Source organism: Amblyraja radiata, chromosome 11, assembly GCF_010909765.2.
Source record: "Amblyraja radiata isolate CabotCenter1 chromosome 11, sAmbRad1.1.pri, whole genome shotgun sequence".
In the NCBI taxonomy this organism is placed as follows: Eukaryota; Metazoa; Chordata; class Chondrichthyes; order Rajiformes; family Rajidae; genus Amblyraja; species Amblyraja radiata.
Genome location: NC_045966.1, coordinates 41,241,942 through 41,255,081, shown reverse-complemented (window position 1 = coordinate 41,255,081; position 13,140 = coordinate 41,241,942). Strand labels below are relative to the sequence as shown.

Sequence of the window (13,140 nt, the reverse complement as noted above, 5' to 3'; positions counted from 1 at the left end):
AGTGCAAAGTTGTACGGATATCAAGCCTGTTTACATAGAGTCAGAGAGTCATCGGGTGATACAGTGTGGAAATAGGCCCTTCGGCCCAACTTGCTCACACTGGCCAACGTGTCTCAGCTACACTAGTCCCAACTGCCTGCGCTTGGTCCACATCCCTGCAAACCTGTCATATTCATGTACCTGTCTAAATCTTTCTTAAACGTTGGGATAGTCCCAACCTAAACTACCTCCTCTGGCAGCTGGTTCCATACATCCACCACCCTTGGTGTGAAAAGGTTAGCCCTCAGATTCCTATTAAATCTTTTCCCCTTCACATTGAACCTATATCTCTGGTCCTCGATTCCCCTACACTGGGCAAGAGATTCTGAGCATCTAACCGATCTTTTCCTCACATTATTTTATAAACCTATATCAGATCACCCCTCATCCTCCTGCGCACCAAGGAATAGAGACACATCCTACTCAAACTCTCCCTATAGCTCACACCCTCCAGTCCTGGCAACATCCTCGTAAATATTTTCTTAACCCTTTCAAGCTTGACAATATCTTTCCTATAACATGGTGCCCAGAAGTGAACACAATATTCTAAATGCTGTCTCACCAACGTCTTATACAACTGCAACATGACCTCCCAACGACTATATTCAATACTCTGACTGATGAAAGCCAATGTGTCAAAAGCCGTTTTGACCACCTTACCTACCTGCGACTCGGCCTTCAAGGAACCACGTACCTGCACTCCTGGATCCCTGCTCTACAACACTCCCCAGAAGCCGACCATTCACTGTGTAGATACTGCCCTTGTTAGACGTCTCGAAATGCAACTCTGCAATTCCCTCAACCATTCCTCAGCCCACCTGGTCAATCGATCCAGATCCTCTTGCAATCTTTCACAACCTTCTTCACTCTCTGCAAAACCACCCACTTCTGTATCATCAGCAAACTTGCAAATCTTGCCCTGTATGTTCTCATCCAAACCATTGATGCAGATGACAAACAGTAACGGGCCCAGCACCGGACCCTGAGGCACACCACTAGTCACAGGCCTCCAATCAGAGAAGCAACCTTCCACCATCACCCTTCCATTAAGCCAAATTGCTATCTATTCAGCTATGTCTCCTTGGATCCCATGCGATCTAGCCTTCCAGAGTGGAATCCCATGCTGAACATTGTCGAATGCCTTACTGAAATCCATGTATACAACATCCACATCGCCTTTCTTGGTCAAGTCTTCAAAAAACTAAATCAAATGTGTGAGACATGACCTCCCACGTACAAAACCATACTGACTATCCCTAATCAGCCCTTGCCCATCCAAATGCCCGAATAACCTGTTCCTTAGAATTCTCTCTAGTGACTGTATAACTACAGACGTTTGGCTGACCGGCCTATAGTTCCCGGCATTTTCCCAGCAGTCCTTCTTGAAATGAGGTCACCCTTACCCCACAAGAGATCCCAATGGTCCAGCTATCTAAATCCCTGCGCCCTGCACCAACTTCTCAGTCACACATTCATTTCCCCTGTCTTGCTTATCTTGCCTTCACTCGCGCGAGGCACTGGAAGCAAACCAAATATAACTATCCTGGAGGTCCTGCTTTTCAGCCCTTTACCTAATTCCATAAAGTCGAGTTGCAGAACCTCCTTCGTCTTCCTACCTGTATAGATTGTGCCAACATACACAGCAACCTCTGGTTGCTCCCTCTCCTTCGCGAGGACGCCTTGCAGCCTCTCCGATACGTCATGGACCCTGGCACCAGGGAGACAGCACACCCTCCTGGAGTCTCGCCTGCTACATCTTGGTCTTTCTCCCCCCAACTCTCGCCGCAAGTTTATATTTCGTATCTCCAAGCAGTCGTCCAATCAGTTTCAATTGAGCTATCACTCCACCAAACGAAAGTCAAATTTCAGAAGAATATATTCCTTAAATTCGAATCAGAGAACGCAGAAATACTGAGGTACGTATGGATTTAATTCGACATGTGAATTGCTTCCCTGCAGAGCAAAACCGTTATTTCTATCTTATGCACTTCCCCACAATCATCCCCATTATTTTCAAACACGAGCTCCAAAGGTGACGCACAATGCCCCACTGTTAGTGAATTGCAGTCAGCATGTAACCGTTCATTGGGTAAATTGTTTTCCCAACATTCCCCTACCTTTGAATATTTTCCCATACATGGAATCTGCTATTATATTTCGTGAAGTATCTCCAATTGGATTGTCATCTCTATAAAATCATGCTATTAAATCATATACCATCCTTTTATTGAATGGAGGAAGATATTATTTAATCCGGTGTAAACTTGACAATTAAATATATAATCGCTGGGGCCCTTCTAGTATTTGCATTCTACACCATACGTAGATCTTTTACATTCATCTTTAAACGTCGTGTACCAGACAAGAATGCAATATCAAACGTTAAATGTGAGTGAATTTTAAATATTTTAAATAACCACTTTCTACTTGAACCTACCTACTAATCAATGTATCTCAGCATTCGGAACACGGTATAAACTAATCTCCCAAATGTTTTATGACACTAACAATGTGCATGCATATATACAGGCCTTCATTTTTTTCAATTTTACATTTCTAAAATAATCTTAAATAATAAATAACTGAGAAACATAAATGTATTAAAACACACTTATTTTGGTGACACAAGTTGAAATGTTGCTCGGCCAGAAGTAATTAATATGTGTATACCTTAGATATCTGCTGAGTTACTCATCATGTTGGGCCCATCTTCAGCCAATGCGATTCAATCCATGCGGTACGGAGAAGGCGGGATATTGCAAAAGGCGTGGAACCAATCACCATCCTAGAAATACTATGGAAGATGTAGCATATAGTTCCTGTACTTAGGAGCAAGCTGTATATTTCGCCACGCTCTTCCCTTTGTAGCTGTAATATTGCGGTCTGTTCAATATTGTGGACAATTGCCAAGATATTTCGAGATCACAACAATCTGGGAAAATCCGATCTGGATAATTACCACTCCATGAGCTCACTCTCAATCATCACCAAACTGATGGAAAAAATGTAATTGACATCACCTTCAAAAACATTTACTCAACAATACCCTGATCACCGATAACCAGCATGTATCAAGACAACTAGACTGCAGTCCTCATCAGGACTTGTTCCCCAAACTGGAATTCCAGAGAAGATATTAACTAACGGCTCTTGACATCAAAGCATTACAGTACTGCGTGTAGTATACTGACCCTCCGGTAAACTGAAGTCAAGAGAATCAAGGGGAAATATTTCAGTCGTTGGAGACAACCCGTGCGTAAAGTAAGACGACAATGCTTATATGAAAGGTTAATCATCAAAGCCGCTACATCAACTAAACTCCCCGTGCGACTGTGTGCATGACCGGCTGCTTGACAGACAACCTTCCTTCCATTATAAAACGAAAGGTAGGTTTACCTGGTCAGTGCACCATTGTCAATTCGAGGCAATATCCCTCAATAGATGGAACAGTCTGTGCTAGCATGCTCGCAATTCCAAAATTAATTTCAAATATGGGTGGCAGAGAACGAAGCAACACTGTATTAAAACTCATTAAAAATGTCAGATGAACACAAAGTGCTGGAGTGAATCAGCGGGTCAGGCAGCATCTCTGGGGAAAAAGCAAATGTGCAAAATTCGGGTCACGACATTGCTTCAGGCTGAAAGTAGGGTGTGGGGGAGGGTTGGGGGGTATGGGGGGGGGGGGGTGAAGAGCTGGAGGCAAGAAAAGTGCACGGCCAATCTAGGCCAGGAAACAAATTACCTCAGGCAGGGTAGAGCCCTGGTAGACCCATTGTTGGCTATTTTTTTTAAAATACATTTATTCAAAAAATGAAAATAAACATACAAATTAACACAAACAAAGACTGCCTATGTTGACAGTTTTATTTTAAAAAAAGATCAAATTAATATAACGCCAAATTTATCTACAAAATACTCGACATCCCACAGCGACCAGCGTTCACAGAATGCCTCCAAAGTCCCCGTGGACACCGCATGTTCCTTCTCCAGGGACACGCGGGCACGGACGTATGCCTGGAATGGGGGCAGGCAGTCAACCCGGGTGCGGCCGTCGACTACCCGCTGCCTAGACCCGCGAATGGCCAACTTGGCCAAGTCCAGAAGCAGACGGACAGGGAGATCCCCCCATCCCTCACGACCTTCCCCCCTCTGTACCGGGTGCCCAAATATCAGGAGGGTGGGGCTAAAATGTAGCCAAAACTTGAGGAACAGCCCCGTCAGATAATCGAACAGGGGCTGCAACCTCTCACACTGCATGTACAAATGAAACACGTACTGTTCGCCGCTGCAGAATTGACAGGCGGCTGGCGAGTCCATGAACCGGCTCAAGTATATGTTACAGGCCACAGCCATGTGCAACACTCTCCAGCCCAGGTCCCCGACGAAAAGGGGGAGGACTGCCTTATATAGAGGCCTTCACTAAGAAGCACTCCCGCCGTCAAGTGGTAAAACAGGGCGTTTTCCGGACGGAAGACAAGGGTGAAGAAGTGCAGAGTGTGCAGGAGCAGCCTGTACAGTGGGCGCCTCTCCGTGTCACGGATCGGCACGCTGGGCTTCCCTGAAAGGCGGCTCATGTTGCGTGGGGCCGACTTTCCAGAAGGGACCAGGGCCGTGGGTCCTAGGAGCAATTCCGACGGAGCGGGGGTTAGCTCGGCCGGAATCGCTCCACGCACACGCTCGTGTACCCACCGCAACAGGGTGAGGACTGGCCACCCTCGCAGCCACAACCCCCCCCCCCTCTCTCTCTCTCTCTCTCTCTCTCTCTCTCTCTCTCTCTCTCTCTCTCTCTCTCTCTCTCTCTCTCTCTCTCTCTCTCTCTCTCTCTCTCTCTCTCTCTGTCTCTCATACACACACACACTGACGCACCATCCCTTTCACTGACATAACCCTCGCTCCCTGACACACTCCATTTCCCTTATTGATTAGGATTATTACATTTATTATTTTATATTACAATGCTGTCTTCAATGTAGATTCACTCCTTTGTGATTGTTGAAAAACAATTTGAAAGGTTTATTGAGTGAAGCTTGTCAGAATGACGATTTAAAAGTTTGCATTTCCTTACCTCTTCCTACTCTGCATTTATTTGCTATGTTGGTTAAGTCATTCATAATCATCAGAACATAATATAAAATATTTGCATTACCTACACTAAATGCCACAGTTGAATTCATGTATTCATCCATTTGTATGTCAAATTTATGTGTGCAAAATCCGACCAGATGAAAGGGCACTCTTTAAAAACGGACATTAATTAGCTTAAAACTACTAATCTAAGGCCCTAACCAGTCTGAAGAAGAGTCTCGACCCGAAACGTCACCCATTACTTCTCTGCAGAGATGCTGCGTGCCCGCTGAGTTACTCCAGCATTTTGTGTCCACCTTCGATTTAAACCAGCATCAGCAGTTCTTTCCTACTCCAAATCTGAAAATAGCGTATACAAATACAACCACTCTCTAATTTATGGTTGTTCGTGGTGTTTTCAAACCATAAACAAACTTCAACAAAGCGTACATTAGAACGACAAATCGCTTATTTATGGAACAAACCCGTTTTTTTTCAACAGAGGCTAATGAGTAAACCGAACTACAACAAAGCTTCATCATTGTCATTATGCTATATATAAAGTATTTATGTGATATTATTTGAATCGGTGAAGCTTGGTTAGAATCGCAAGATACATATATTTCCTATCCCACTCGCAATACAAACCATGATGTATGTCATTCTCTTCCGATGGTACTACGAGTATTCATGTCATTGGAATTCAAGGTAGGTTTTAGGAATAGGAAATCACATTTAGAAGATTCAGATGATAGGCCAACTGCGTAGTGACAAGTTCCAGATAAGGGAAGAGTTGGAGCAGCTCCACTATAATGTAACCCTTCATGAAGAACCGCTCTCCGATTAAAGGCATCAGTCGAGTGCCACTTGCTGCAGGGAAAGCAGCATCTGGTCTCATCCACGTTGTTAGTCCTGTTTTGCTTGCATTTTAGTAGAAGCAGCAAAATTATGATTGCCAGGAAGATAACGGAAGTTGATCCAAAAATGATGATTAAATAAACATTCGGCCCGGAAAATTGACTAACATTCCTATGTTGGTGCAATTCTGAGGACATTTTTTCAGTAATATTCGCCAAAACTGATAGAATGATGGTGATTGTGCTGGAGAGGCGCGGCTGTCCGTTGTCCATGACGTGAATTACCATCCTTTGATTGGTGGCGTCTTCAATCTTCAAATTTCTCACAGTCTTAATTTCCCCAGAGTGTGGCCCAAGATTGAATAGGCTTTTGTCGGTGGCCTCCAAAATTTGAAAGGAAAGGCGCATGTTCTGCCCTGAATCCGCATCACTTGCGATTATCTTAGTGACCAAGTATCCTGGATATAACGATTGACGAGCAATCTCCAATGATGCTGTATTGTTCCACATTAAAGGCGAATCAATCACTGGTGCATTGTCATTTTGATCTAAAATAATAACATTTACATTGGCTGTGTTGCTCAGCTTGGGGAATCCAGCATCTTCAGCTTTAACTTTGATCCTGAATTGCTTTAGGTTTTCGTAGTCAAAAGAACGCACTGCGAAAACATTTCCACTCTTAGAGTTAATTGTAACAATATGCGTTGCTGAAACATCTTGTATCCTGCTATCCACCACCGAATACGTTAACATACCATTCAGATCCAAATCTGCATCTAATGCAGTAACAGCAAATATGGAAGCACCAGGTCTGTTATTCTCCATTAGGAACACGTTGTATGTGAATTGGGTAAAACTCGGTGCATTATCATTTACGTCGGAAACGGTGATTAGTATATGTTTACTTGCTGAAAGGGGAGGAGAACCTCGGTCCCACGAGGAAATTGAAATGTTATAAGCTGAGACCGTTTCTCGATCCAAAGCATCACTCGTCACCAAATTATAATTGTTGCTTGAAATCTTTTGAAGTTTAAATGGTATGTTTTTATCAACACCGCACTGCACTTGCCCGTTTTCGCCAGAATCAGGATCACTTACGCTGATTTCGGCTAACATTGTTCCAATTTGCGCATCTTCAGGAACCGTATTGGATGAGGACACTACCTCTATCTCGGGTGCATTATCATTCATATCAATTAATCGAACCATAATCTTGGTATGCCCTACTAGTGCGTATGGGCCTTTATCCGTAGCTTCTACACCAAGTTCATAAATATGTGCCTTTTCAAAATCTAATACTTCTTCAACTCTGATCTCTCCAGTTACAGGATCTAAGTTGAATAATTCTCGAGTCGACGGTGACGTGTGGCTGGTGAAAGAATACACGAGATCACCATTTGTACCTTCGTCTAAATCAGCAGCACTCACCTTCGTCACCAACGTACCCTTGGGAGAGTTTTCTCGTATGTTAGCTCTGTATAATTCATGGTCAAATACAGGAGCATTATCATTCATATCCACAACAGTGATTATAATTTGAGCAGTACCGGTTCTCTGGGGAATCCCACCATCAATGGCCGTCAGTACAAGATAAAATGTGGGCTGCTCTTCTCGGTCCAGTGATGTTTCCAATGATAATTCGGCGATTACGTCTCCATTACTTATTTTCTGCAATTTGAGATCAAAGTGTTCATTTGGACTAATCTGGTAAGTGCTGATAGTATTTGTGCCCACATCCGGATCGTGCGCGCTCTCAAGTGGGAAGCGCGCTCCTGGTGCAATTACTTCATTAATCCGTAAAGAAAATTCGTCTTTAGAAAAGCGAGGTGGATTGTCATTTACATCAATTATTTCCACGGCAACACTGTGCATTTCCGGAGGATTATCCAGCGATATTTTGTAGGTAAGGGAACAAAGAGAGCGTTCGCCACAAACCTGTTCCCTGTCAATTCGCTCACTGACAAATAAAATCCCATTTTCCAGGTTTAGAGACAGATATTTTTTCGTATCATCGGAAATCAGACGAAACCTTCTTGTCCACAATTCCGAAATCCCAATGTTTAAATCCTCGGCGATATTACCAACAAATGCCCCTTGCTCCAGCTCCTCTTGAATAGAGTAGCGAATTCGTCCCGCAACATGGCCCGACAGAATGAGCAGAGAGATAAAATGCACCGCGTCGCTAGCTGCAGTCGCCATTGTTCTAGGATGAAATGTGTCTTATAATTAATAAAGATTGTACCAATCAGCAAGATTATTCTGTGCTCCGAGTCCAATAAGTCGAATGTTCAAATAAATCCCAATGCGGCGACACACTAAAGCGCAACCAGAGTGTTATTCAGAAAATGTTCTCAATGCTTAGACGTTTACACAGCCATGTCTCTCTTCGACTCTCCTGCGTCTCCCTGCCGAAAGGAAGGGGTAGATCACTCAAAGCGACTCGGCGTCTTATTGGTAGACAGCGACACAAAGTGTTCCGCCCAAATAACTGCAACAACTGTTCTTAAAGCTGGCCTGTTCGATCAATATTTACATGCATTTTATTTATAATCGCAGACAAATAGAAACATTTCACTGAATCAAATTCAATTGATAGTGAATAAGTCACGACAAGAAAGGAAGGCAACCGTACGCTTTCTACAGGAATGCACGTGCACCATTCGCCAATTATTAGTTGTCACGACGTCATGGCATAAGTCCCAGGTCGCGCGACATAAGTAAAGTCTGTAAAAAAGATGAGAATAATAACCAGAAAAATCTAATTTAGTCTAAATCTTCAAGCAATCAGCTATGCACCCGAGAACGTGTCTGTTGCTTATGAATATGAAATACAGGGAATAGGCCCCCGTACTGTCGAACTACACCGTTTTTAATGTAATCATGGCTGGCTAGTTTGGCGCTTCAAGCACGCATTCCTGTCTACGGGCATTACATATTAACGCCCTTGCTTATCCATAGCCTTCCAGTTTTATGGAATTCTAAGGACTCGCGATTCCTTGAGATAAAGTAAACATTTTTTTTTCATTTCTACACGAGTGTTTAGCTTTGCGCAATGACTCCTGGTTACTGAGCCTCATACATGATTAAACATTAGCTTCATATCTGCCTTGTCGAGACACTCATCCCCCTCCGCCGCTCCTCCTTCACCCCTTCATCGTCTTGTGTGCCTACGTATACCATTTTCGCAACTGTCCAGTCTATTCCAGATATACGGCTCGAACGCCTTCCTCGAACTGCCTACTGTGCATTAACATTTCACAAACATAGAAACCAATAATAAACACAGACTCCCGACTTTCTCTCACCAGTGTCCCACATGACCGATAAGCAACGTCCGATTTTTACATTCATCTGCAGTCGCAATACAACTCTGCGAGCTTTCCAAGATATTTATTGCATCTGCTTCGTTGTTTTACCGTGAATGTGCTTGCCGTTAATTGTAGATTCTGGGAAATATAACAATTGAAAAAACATAGTACTTTTTTAATCGAACGAGAGTATAATTTGTGTAGCCGCATATTTTATTAGCCGAACAATATAGCACCAGTCAGGTAGCCACAAGATAAACATACTCGTCTTCCGTTAGATGATAGTGTGGAGGGCCGAGTCACTTTGGCCTCGAACCGTCGTCCGTCGAGCTCGTACACTCGCGTGGACCTGGTGTGATCTGGGCCGACCAATCAACGCCGATCTGCGTGGGTGCAGCGGGCGACGGAGCTAGTATTAATTTCACAGTCAACGGGTGAACACACACACCTTGCCATTTTGTACTAATTGTTGAGCTGTATCGTTTAAATATTAAACTGTTTACACAACACGTGAACCTCTTCAGTGGTGACCCAACGATCCAAAACGGCATCTTTTGGATTTCATCATGCTAGGAGGAGACCCCAGATCAGCAGAACGCAGTTTCACTCGAACTGCCCTCTTTCTGGACATCACAGCCCCAAGTTTGGATTGAACAAGCCAAAACCTAATTCCACATCCGCCAGATAACTGCCGACGTCAACAAGTACTACCACGTGGTCAGTGCGCTGGACCACAAACCCGCCGGGAGCCTCATCGATTACCTCCGCCAGCCACCAGCCGACAACAAGTACGAAGGGATCAAGACGGTCCTCAAGTACACATTCGGTCTCAGCTACAGCGACAGGGCAGCAAAACGCCTGCACATGGATGGCCTTGGCGACCGCAAACCATCGATGCACATGAAATAAATGTTCGCCCTGATGGATGGACACAAGACATGCCTCCTATTCGAGCAGGCTTCCTCGAGCACATGCCTGAGGACATCCGCCTGCTCCTCGCGGCTCATTATTTCACCGACTCCCGACGGCTGGCAGCCCGTGCAGATGTGCTGTGGCAGGCCAAACATCAGGGTGGAGCCACCATCAGTCGGGTGGTGGCTGTGCCTCGGCAGGTCATAATGGTGGTCCCAACCTCCATGGAATGAGTGGCAGTAACGTCGGCCACGAATGGCGCCAGCAAGGACAAGCGGTGCTACTACCACCAAAGGTGGGGCTTCGAGGCCCGCCGATGCCAACCACCATGAACACACCTGGGAAAAGCCACGGCCAGCCGTCAGTAGTGGCAACTGCCGCCGCCAAAATCATCATCTCCTCTACACCTGGGATCATCATTCGGGGCGGCGTTTTCTCGCTGACACGGGAGTGGAGGTCAGTGTTTTGCCTCACTCGGGCACTCACACTCGTTCCGGAAAGAAGGGGCTTCCCCTGACTGCAGCCAACAGATTAGATTAGATTTGCTTAGATTAGATCCTTTATTTGTCATTCAGACCTTTCGGTCTGAACGAAATGTCATTGCCTGCAGCCATACATATAATAATAAACAACAAAACACACAATAAACACAAATTAACATCCACCACAGTGAGTTCACCAGGCACTCCCTCACTGTGATGGAGGCAAAAGTCTTAAGGTTACTGTCTCTTCCCTCCTCATTCTCCCTCTGCACTGAGGCGATATGTTGTTACCCCACCGGGCGATGGTAGTCAGTCCCGTGGCTCAACCAAGCTCCGCAGCCGGGGTGGTCGAAGCTGCCGCCCTCCAGTCCAGCGGACGCAGCTGTTGCCGCGGGAGCTCCGGAAAACAGGCACCAGCCTGTGACCTGCGAGCTCCCGACCATGTCGTCCACTGGCCCACGGCCGAGCCCCGGATTCATATCGCCGCCGCAGGAACACCGCCTCAGCCACCGGTGCACCGTCTCAGCCTCAGCCACCGGAGCTCCGTCTCAGCCCCGCGCCGGGCAGCCTTCAAGGAGCACCATCTCAGCCCCGCGCCGGGCCGCCCTCCCCGGAGCGCCGTCTCAGCCCCGAGTCGTGCCGCTGCCACAGGAGCGCCGTCTCAGCCCCGCGCCGGGCCGCCCCCACTGGAGCGCCGTCTCAGCCCCGCGCCGGGCCGCCCTCTCCGGAGCACAGTCTCAGCCCCGAGTCGTGCCGCTGCCACTGGAGCGCCCGAACGCCGCCACAGCTCCGAATTCGACTAGCCTCGCGTTGGTGAGTCCTGGCTGGCTCTGCCTCCGGAGCCTCGAGGTCGGTCGCCAGCTCCGCCATTAGGCCTCAGCGCAACATCCGAACATACGGGGGCCACACGATCCCGCACAACATCAACTCCTGTCGCTTTAATTCGACCATTACCATGGCCGACGTCTCACAACCACTGCTGGGCACCGACTTCCTACGGGCGCAATCCCTGCTGGTCGACGTGAAAGGACAACGTCTCGTTAATTCTGAGACGTTCGAGCAGATCGCCAAATGGACTGCACCCCACCTCGGCTCGGTGACCTCCGTCAACGGCTACGCCAGGATCTTGGCTGATTTCCCTGACATCATAACTCCCCGCTTCACAACGTCCAGCCCCAAGCATGGGGTGAAGCTCCATATCCCCACCACCGGACCACCACTCCATGCATGCGCAAGCAGGCTGGCCCCAGATGAACTCCAACTGGCCAAAGACGAGTTCCGCAAGATGGAGGAAATGGGCATAGTGCGCTGCTCAGGCAGCCCGTGGGCATCCCTACTATCTCAACGAGGTCGCAACAGCCGACCGGTACCCTGTCCCTCACGTCCGAAATTTCACAGCAAACCTGGACGGTGACAAGGTATTTTTCAAGATCAACCTGGTACGCGGCTACCATCAGATTCAGGTCCACCCAGACGACATCCCTAAGACGGCCTTCATCGCCCCGTTCGGGCTCTTTAAGTTCCTGCGCATGCCTCTCGGCCTCAAGAACGGCGCCTAAACTTTCTACCGGCTCATTGACACGGTGGGCCGCGGGCTGGACTTCATGTTCATCTACCTCGACGACAGCCTCGTCGCCAGCCGCTCTCGCCAGGAACACCACGCACACTTCCGGCTGCTCTGCCAGCGGGTCCACGAGCATGGCCCTGCCATCAACCTTGCCAGGTGTCAGTTTGGCCTTACTTCCATCAACTTCCTCAGCCACCACATCAACCAGCATGGAGCACTCCCACTCCCAACCAAGGTCGATGCCATCCGCAAGTGTGCCAAACTCTCTACTGTGAAAGGACTCCAAGAGTTTGTTGGCATGGTCAACTTGTACAAGCACTTCGTGCCAGCAGCTGCCAGGATTATGCAACCCCTGCTCAAGGCCCTGGCCAAAAAGGCAAAAGAGATCATTTGGGATACGCCGCCACATTCGACAATGCCAAGGAGGCAATGGCAAAGGCAACGACGCTGGTACATCCATGGGCCAACGCACCAACATCTCTCATGGTCAAAGCATCTGGCACAGCCGTGGGCTGAGTGCTTGAACAACTGATCAATGGTAGCTGGAAGCCCCTCGCCTTTTCAGTCGTCACCTGAGACCCCCGAGTAGAAATACAGCGCTTTCGACCGGAAACTCCTCGCTCTCTACCTGGACATCCGGCATTTCCGCTACTTCCTCGAGGGCAGAGATTTCACAACTTTCGCCGACCACAAGCCACCCACGTTTGCCTTTGCCAAAGTGTCTGATCCTTGGCCAGCCCGACAGCAGCTCCACCTGGCCTACATCTTTGTCCCACATTGTCCCACATCCACGCTGTGGCCACAGGTGCCGACAACACGGCCGTGGCTGCCGCCCAGCGTGAGGTTGAAGAGATGATCACCTACCGCACTGCCATCTCAGGCCTACTGTTGGAGGATGTGCAATTCCGGCC

General features: G+C 47.4%; 2 protein-coding genes across 2 annotated transcripts in view; both read right to left on the bottom strand.

Annotated features, from left to right (window-relative positions):
• Positions 1-13,140, bottom strand: part of LOC116978400 — a 70,882-nt gene that overhangs the window by 46,955 nt on the left and 10,787 nt on the right. Inside the window, 3 exon segments of the mRNA XM_033029520.1 lie at positions 6,129-8,163; positions 10,008-10,186; positions 12,033-12,593. Coding sequence (XP_032885411.1) covers positions 6,129-8,163; positions 10,008-10,186; positions 12,033-12,593 — 2,775 coding nt within the window.
• Positions 5,618-8,341, bottom strand: LOC116978587 (protocadherin-10-like). Its single transcript, XM_033029822.1, has one exon. It carries the CDS (start codon positions 8,157-8,159, stop codon positions 5,763-5,765), a length of 2,397 nt encoding a protein of 798 aa, XP_032885713.1. The 5' UTR covers positions 8,160-8,341; the 3' UTR covers positions 5,618-5,762.